Source organism: Elaeis guineensis, chromosome 11 (genome assembly GCF_000442705.2).
Source record: "Elaeis guineensis isolate ETL-2024a chromosome 11, EG11, whole genome shotgun sequence".
Lineage (NCBI taxonomy): Eukaryota > Viridiplantae > Streptophyta > Magnoliopsida > Arecales > Arecaceae > Elaeis > Elaeis guineensis.
Window position 1 is genome coordinate 3,555,911 of NC_026003.2, and position 8,569 is coordinate 3,564,479.

General features: G+C 45.0%; 1 protein-coding gene across 1 annotated transcript; it reads left to right on the plus strand.

The window, feature by feature from the left end:
• Nucleotides 1-4,235: 4,235 nt before the first annotated feature.
• Nucleotides 4,236-7,943, plus strand: LOC105053715 (probable metal-nicotianamine transporter YSL12). Its single transcript, XM_073246224.1, has 6 exons — nucleotides 4,236-4,795; nucleotides 5,401-5,564; nucleotides 5,711-5,808; nucleotides 5,924-6,058; nucleotides 6,257-6,446; nucleotides 6,605-7,943. The coding sequence occupies exons 1-6, from the start codon at nucleotides 4,315-4,317 to the stop codon at nucleotides 7,718-7,720; spliced, it is 2,184 nt and encodes a 727-aa protein (XP_073102325.1). The 5' UTR covers nucleotides 4,236-4,314; the 3' UTR covers nucleotides 7,721-7,943.
• The last annotated feature ends 626 nt before the right edge of the window (nucleotides 7,944-8,569 follow it).

Sequence of the window (8,569 nt, forward strand, 5' to 3'; positions counted from 1 at the left end):
TCCTACGGGAGCCGGGCTTCGTCCTCGACTCCAACAGCTGCAGACAGGCATCGTCTGGACTCCTACGGGAGCCGGACTCCGCCGACAACTTCAACTGCAAGTAGACTCCGCCCGAACTCCTACGGGAGCCGGGCTCCATCCTCAACATCAACTGCCGGTAAGCCTTGTCCGGACTCCTACGGGAGCCGGACTTCGCCTTTGACTTTAATTGCAGGAAGACTCCGCCCGGACTCCTACGGGAGCCGGGCTTCGTCTTCGACTCCAACGACTGCAGACAGACGTCGTTCGGACTCCTACGGGAGCCGGACTCCGCCGACAACTTCAACCGCAAGTAGACTTCGCCCGGACTCCTACAGGAGCTGGGCTCCGTCCTCAACATCAACTGCCGATAAGCCTTGTCCGGACTCCTACGAGAGCCAGACTTCGCCTTTAACTTTAATTGCAGGAAGACTCCGCCCGGACTCCTACGGGAGTCGGGCTTCGTCCTCGACTCCAACGGCTGCAGACAGGCGTCGTCCGGACTCCTACGGGAGCCGGACTCCGCCGACAACTTCAACCGCAAGTAGACTCCGCCCGAACTCCTACGGGAGCCGGGCTCCGTCCTCAACATCAACTGTCGGTAAGCCTTGTCCGGACTCCTACGGGAGCTGGACTTCGCCTTTGACTTTAATTGTAGGAAGACTCCGCCCTGACTTCTACGGGAGCCGGGCTTCGTCCTCGACTCCAACGGCTGCAGACAAGCGTCGTCCGGACTCCTACGGGAGTCGGACTCCGCCGACAACTTCAACCGCAAGTAGACTTCGCCCGGACTCCTACGGGAGCCGGGCTCCGTCCTCAACATCAACTGTCGGTAAGCCTTGTCCGGACTCCTACGGGAGCCGGACTTCGCCTTTAACTTTAATTGTAGGAAGACTCCGCCCGGACTCCTACGGGAGCCGGGCTTCGTCCTCGACTCCAACGGCTGCAGACAGGCATCGTCCGGACTCCTACGGGAGCCGGACTCCGCCGACAACTTCAGCCGCAAGTAGACTCCGCCCGAACTCCTACGGGAGCCGGGCTCCATCCTCAACATCAACTGCCGGTAAGCCTTGTCCGGACTCCTACGGGAGCCGGACTTCGCCTTTGACTTTAATTGCAGGAAGACTCCGCCCGGACTCCTACGGGAGCCGGGCTTCGTCCTCGACTCCAACGGCTGCAGACATGCATCGTCCGGACTCCTACGGGAGCCGAACTCCGCCGATAACTTCAACCGCAAGTAGACTTCGCCCGGACTCCTACGGGAGCCGGGCTCCATCCTCAACATCAACTGCCGGTAAGCCTTGTCCGGACTCCTACGGGAGCCAGACTTCGCCTTTAACTTTAATTGCAGGAAGACTCCGCCCGGACTCCTACGGGAGTCGGGCTTCGTCCTCGACTCCAACGGCTGCAGACAGGCGTCGTCCGGACTCCTACGGGAGCCGGACTCCGCCGACAACTTCAACCGCAAGTAGACTCCTCCCGAACTCCTACGGGAGCCGGGCTCCATCCTCAACATCAACTGCCGGTAAGCCTTGTCCGGACTCCTACGGGAGCCAGACTTCGCCTTTGACTTTAATTGCAGGAAGACTCCGCCCTGACTCCTACGGGAGCCGGGCTTCGTCCTCGACTCCAACGGCTACAGACAGACGTCGTCCGGACTCCTACGGGAGCCGGACTCCGCCGATAACTTCAACCGCAAGTAGACTTCGCCCGGACTCCTATGGGAGCCAGGCTCCGTCCTCAACATCAACTGCCGGTAAGATCCGTCCGGACTCCTACGAGAGTCGGACTTCGCTCCTGACTTTAATTGCAGGGGACTCCGCCCGAACTCCCACGGGAGCCGGGCTCCGCCCACGACTCCAACCGCAAGGAGGACTCCGCCCGAACTCCTACGGGAGCCGGGCTCCGTCGCCAACTTCGACTGCCGGTAAGGTCCGTACGGACTCCTACGAGAGCCGGACTTCGCACCTAACTTTAGTTGCAGGGGACTCCGCCCGGACTCCCACGGGAGCTGGGCTCCGCCCACGACTCCAACCGCAAGGAGGACTCCGCCCGGACTCCTACGGGAGCCAGACTCTGTCATCAGCTACGACCGCTGCCAAACTTCAGCCGATGGATCTGCACTCCCAGGCAGGCCACAATAACGGCCACGATCCTGCTCCACTTCCTGTGGTAGATTCTGTGCAGCTCCATCACTCCCTGACAGGCCGCAGTAATGGTCACAGCACTGCTCCACTTCCTACGACGGATCTCGCGCAGCTCCACTACTCCCTGGCAGGCCACAATAACGGCCACGATCCTGGTCCACTTCCTACGATGGATACCGCGCGATTCTCCCATCCGCTGGTAAGTCACGACAACAGACGCCGCTCTACTCCCCGCGGCAAACTCCACGTGGCACACCCCGGTGATAGCCACGGGTCCACTCCACTACTCTTCGCAGCAAACTCCGCCTGGCCCTGGGCAGCCCACTGCCAGACGGTTACAGATGTCGCTATCAGGCTACTGCCCCCTCCGCCTATAAAAGGGGGCTCCAGATACGTTATTCGATAAGCTCTCATCTTTCATCTAAAAACTCTGCTAAATTCTCCGTTCGAGCACTCCATTCTTATTGAGGCAGAGAACTGACTTGAGCGTCGGAGGGTCTTGCCGGAGCAACCCCACCTCCGGTTTAGACTTCCTTTGCAGGTCCCGACGGCGACCGCGACTCCCTCGACTCTAGCTTCTCCGACGCAAGTGAATTTTTACACCAACAATTTGTATAATATATTATTACAATAGTATAATATATTATATTTTAATATAGAATATTATATTATAATATTATAATGAATTATTATAACATAATATAATATGCTATATTATTATAATATATTATAATAATATAGTACTATAATATAATATAATAATATAATAATATATTATATTATATTATACTATTATTTATAATAATATTATATAATATATTCTATTATATTAATATAAGATATTAATGTAATAATAATATATAATAATATAATATTTTACATATCATAATATATGATGGTAATAATATAATAATATAATATATTATATTATAATTCAATAATATAGTAATATATGATATTATATTATATTATTAAATATAATAATATTTATATAATAATATAATATTATAATATTATAATATATTATAGTAATATAATATATTATACTATTATATATAATAATATTTATATAATAAAAAGTATTATGAGAAATATGGATAGATCTTAGTAACTTATCTAATAAACTAGTAATATAAAAAAATATTTATAACAGATTTTCAAATCATTTTCTAATACACAAAAGAATATGAATAAATTATTTTTTTTCTAAATATTGTCTGAAAAATATTTATTTAAAAAAATATAATTTTCCAACACATTTTCCACTTGAGGACTAGAAGGTTTAACTTTTACAATTCTCAAAAATTTATTAATATTATGAAATACATGTATAGAACTTGCTCAAGCTGTTCCTTGCCATTATTTCTTTTCAGTTCTTGTCCGAGCATTTTGCAATTGCCCGACACCCTGCATGTTATCTAGCATGATGCCATCTTTGTAATTCGATCAATTCGTAAGTCCAAAATTAGACCCCTAGCCAGAATCGTAAACAAGCAAGACCACACAAGAGAGAGGTTGTATTGGATCGTATATTTTAATTTGGAATTTAACCTTGGCTTCCTTCCACACGCATATGGGTTTTAGTATAAGGACACAAGTCCTTAGTAAATAGATCCGACCCTCTTTACCAAAAAAAAAAATATCCGACCCTTCCTGTCTCATCTGCACCCCTAATTAATTAATCACAAAACATCGAGCCTCTCCCATTTTGGAAGCATTCCGGGCCCCGTTTCTCTGGCGTTGTTGGATATGAATGCTTCTTCTCGAAATAAAAAAAGGTACCAGAATCATCAGTATGTCCTTGGTTGAAACGCCGATCCAAAATACCAAGACCCCCGCTGCCCGCTTTCACGGGCAACAATATTATTATCCCGTTCGCAAGCGTTCACCTCAGTAGAGCCGTAGCGGCCAAGTCCAGGAGGTTACGTCCATCATTAATTCCCCATCATGGGCCATATGATATCGACCATGTTGGCTGTTAGCACCATTCTTTCCACGCAGCTGGGGAGTTGGAATCAACAGATCCAACTCTGATGAGCTTAAAAATAGCGAAATATTCAGATTCTTACGAGGAGATAGAGAGCTATCTATAACACTTATATACACTCAGCTTTCCCATTTATATCATCCCTCTCCAGTTCGGTCTAAAATGGGCACGGAAGAGAATGGCAACGGCAGGCGAGAGATTGGCCTCACGAATCATGATGATGAGGCAGCCATCGAGAAGGAGGAGGAGATGGAGATAGAGGAGACGAACCAAATGAGCCGCCGCAGGAAGAAGAGCAAGAAGGAGACGATGGAAGAAGGGAGAGAAGAAGAGGAAACGATGCCGATCGAGAAGGTGTTCGAGGGGAAACAAGTGCCGACTTGGAGGGAGCAGCTCACGTTTCGAGCGATGATGGTGGCCGCCTTCCTTTCAGTCATGTTCAACTTTATCGTGATGAAACTTAGCCTCACCACCGGAATCATTCCCTCTCTTAACATCGCTGCTGGCCTACTTGGCTTCTTCTTCGTCAGATTGTGGACCAAAGCCCTCGAGATTATGGGCTTCCTCCGGCAGCCCTTCACCCGGCAAGAGAACACCGTCATTCAAACGTGTGTGGTTGCCTCCTCCGGCATCGCTTTTAGTGGTAAGCCAGTATCCTACTTAATTATTTTATTTTTTTGTAATTGTTGATGTTCTCTCTCTAAAAAACCTCGAGGTGGTTGGCTTCCAGCAATGTTTACAAGCATCTTTAAGCATTGATGCTTGCTACCATCGTGAAGCGTCAATGCTTCTAACAAGCACTACGATCTTCTATAGTGAAGGCGGTCGGTTAACGATGATTACTGATTACTCCTACCATTGATAAGAAACGACCAACAAACAGGCTCGGGTTGTATCTTTTGTGCGAAAGAATAATTGATTTTTTTTTTTTTTTTTGCGAGATCAAACATCAGACCGTGTTTTTAGAATAGATTTCAAAACAATCCAATCTTCTTCTTCAATCGATTTGGATAGATCTCGAAGTCGATATTCTGCAATCCAATGTTGTGAAAGAAGAGAATCATTCTTTTGTGCGAGAGATATAACCCGAGCACTAGGCAAACATCTTTTTCCCTTTTCACCAAAAAAAAAAAAAAGAAAAAGAAAAAAAAAATAAAAAGAAAACTTTTTCCCTATGTGTGCCTTTACCTTGTGGAGTTGCTTCAGTTGACATGGGTATCAATTAAACCGCTGTATCCTTCTAAACAGGTGGCTTTGGCAGTTACCTTTTCGGCATGAGTGAAAGAATTGCCCAACAAGCAACGGAAGCCAATGATGCACAGAACATCAAAGACCCACGATTAGGGTGGATGATTGGATTTCTCTTCGTCGTTAGTTTTCTTGGTCTATTCTCCCTTGTGCCCCTCAGAAAGGTACTTCTCCATAACTCACGCAGCTAAGTGTTTCCATAACTTGCGTAGTTAAGTGTTTCTTTGCATGTCTTTGTTCCACATTCCTTTTCAAGTTGGCGCATTAATTTGGTATTGTCAAATATATATTCATCAGTAACTTCTTTCAGATCATGATCATCGACTACAAGCTGATCTATCCAAGCGGTACTGCAACAGCATTCCTCATCAATGGCTTTCACACACCTCAGGGTGCCAAGCTAGCAAAGTAATTAGGAACTGAAAGAGCTTAGAAGACCTACGCCCTCCTGAACATTTGCTTGTTCACCTTTTTGTCCTCTGTGTTGCATGATTTATTCTTTTCCTTTAATTTTTTTCTTCAGGAAACAAGTAAAGACATTAGGCACGTTTTTCACCTTCAGCTTCCTTTGGAGATTCTTTCAGTGGTTCTACAGTCCCAATGATCAATGTGGATTCCAAGCTTTTCCCTCATTGGGTCTCAAAGCCTACGATAACACGTAAGCTGCATAGACTTTACATCACTTCTTGCAATTAACTCTGGTTTCTTTTCTTCTTGTTCATTTTTTCCACTAAAAGGGGCTTAATATTAAAAATATTTCTAATCACCCAAGCCTAGTTGATTTATTTGTTAAGATCATCATCGTCGTAGCTTGGTTATCTACATGTTGGTGATATAATTTTCTTTATTTCTCCAGGTTTTACTTCGACTTTTCTGCGGCTTATGTCGGAGTCGGAATGATATGCCCATATATTGTGAACATATCTATTCTCCTTGGAGCCATCCTTTCATGGGGAATCATGTGGCCACTTATAGGCAAAAAAGAGGGCAGTTGGTACCCAGCAAATCTTGAGTCAAGCGATCTTCATGGCTTGCAGGGCTACAGGGTAACCATCCACGATTAGTTTTGTATTTAAAGTATTCTGGAAACATTGACTCCAGTTAAGCTGTAACCTTTCGATCAAGCCTGTTTTCTCTTTTTTTTTTTTTTTTGAGAAAAAGATCAACCCTGTTAACTTCATGTTTTCTTCTATATATTCTGCAGGTCTTCATAGCCATTGCCCTTATTCTCGGGGATGGCCTCTACAACTTCGTCAAAGTCCTATCTCGAATTATTTTCTCCTTCATTTCCACAGCACGGAGTAAAGGTTCCAGGAGCACGCTTCCTATCTCAGATGATGATCGTCCTAACACCACCACCCCTCCAATATCCTTTGATGACCGACGTCGAACCGAATTCTTTATGAAAGATCAAATTCCAAACCTTATCGCATTCGGAGGCTATGTTGCCATCGCCGCCATCTCCATTGCCAGCCTTCCTCACATTTTCCATCAGCTTAAATGGTACTACGTCTTGATCGCCTACACCTTTGCACCAGTACTAGCCTTCTGCAATGCTTATGGTGCCGGCCTCACCGATTGGTCTCTTGCCTCTGCCTATGGAAAGCTCGCCATTTTAATTATCGGAGCTTGGGCGGGTGCTTCAAATGGTGGTGTGGTAGCAGGCCTTGCAGCTTGTGGTGTCATGATGAGCATCGTGTCCACTGCTTCAGACCTAATGCAAGATTTCAAAACAGGTTACTTGACACTCGCCTCTCCAAGGTCTATGTTTGTCAGCCAAATAATTGGTACTGCAATGGGTTGTGTGATTGCTCCATCCGTTTTCTGGCTTTTCTATAATGCCTTCAATGACCTTGGCTTGCCTGGGAGTGAATACCCAGCACCCTACGCCTCTATCTACCGAGGCATCGCAATACTTGGTGTTGATGGCTTCAGGTCGCTACCCAAGCACTGCCTCACTTTCTGCTACATTTTCTTCGCTGCTGCCGTCGTCGTCAACCTGGTGAGGGATTTTTCTGGGAAGAAGGTGGCAAGGTTTATGCCACTTCCGATGGCAATGGCGATACCTTTCTACATTGGGGCATATTTTGCTATCGATATGTGCGTAGGGAGCTTGATATTGTTCGCGTGGGAAATGAAGAACAAGGCTCAGGCAGATGCATTTGGGCCTGCAGTGGCCTCCGGATTGATATGTGGCGATGGGATATATACGCTACCTCAATCGGTGCTCGCTGTAGCTAAAGTGAAGGCACCCATATGCATGAAATTCCTATCGAGGCAAATCAACGACAAAGTGGATGCGTTCATCAGCGCCAGCTAATTGTCGTAGTGTTTGTCTCCCTTGGTTCTCGAAGAAGGTAGAAAATGGTACGAGGGATTTACAAGATGAACTGCTTAATTGTCCACAAACACTATATATATGGCATCTAGGTGGTGGCATGCATTCTGTAATTATATATGTTTTGAGTCAGCTAGTACTTGATTTGCTTTGTGTTCTCTATAATGCTTGAATTATGAAGAAATGAAGTTATGCGAGGTTGGTAAAGGGCGGTCTTTTATTGTCACGTGTTCTCATCTTTAATTCACATGTAAATTGGCTGGTAAAGGGCGGACATTATTGTACATATGTAACTAGAGTCGCAGTTTTTCTATAGAAAGCTGTTTGCTAATTAAGATTACTTTAAAAATAAATAGGTAAATCAAAGAAAAAAAGTGCTGGAGTACTCTTAATTATCATTGAAACAGCTAGCCTTGATGGAGCTTGGACAAACATACAGAAGAAACCCAGCATATTATACTTAGGAAAGAAGAAAACTTTAACTTTGTTTTGAATTTCTTGAACTCTCTTGATCCAAAATGGCTCAAGTACATCTTTTTATATAGGAGATTTTATAATCCTTCAACTACTTTCTACACAAAATACTAAGAGTCATATTTATATACAACACTTTGATTTTATACATGGAGAGGAATTCTAAGTGAATTTTATAGGAAATACTAAAGATCATTGATAATAATATGACAATATTAATTTAGCTTACTAATCCCAATATCCCCTCTTGAAACAAGATCTATTGGAAACACAAAGGACTCTTTGACCAATAAATAGCATCCCTTGATTTTATCAAACTTAGACTCCAAGGTCCAAATGCAATACTAAGTTTAGATA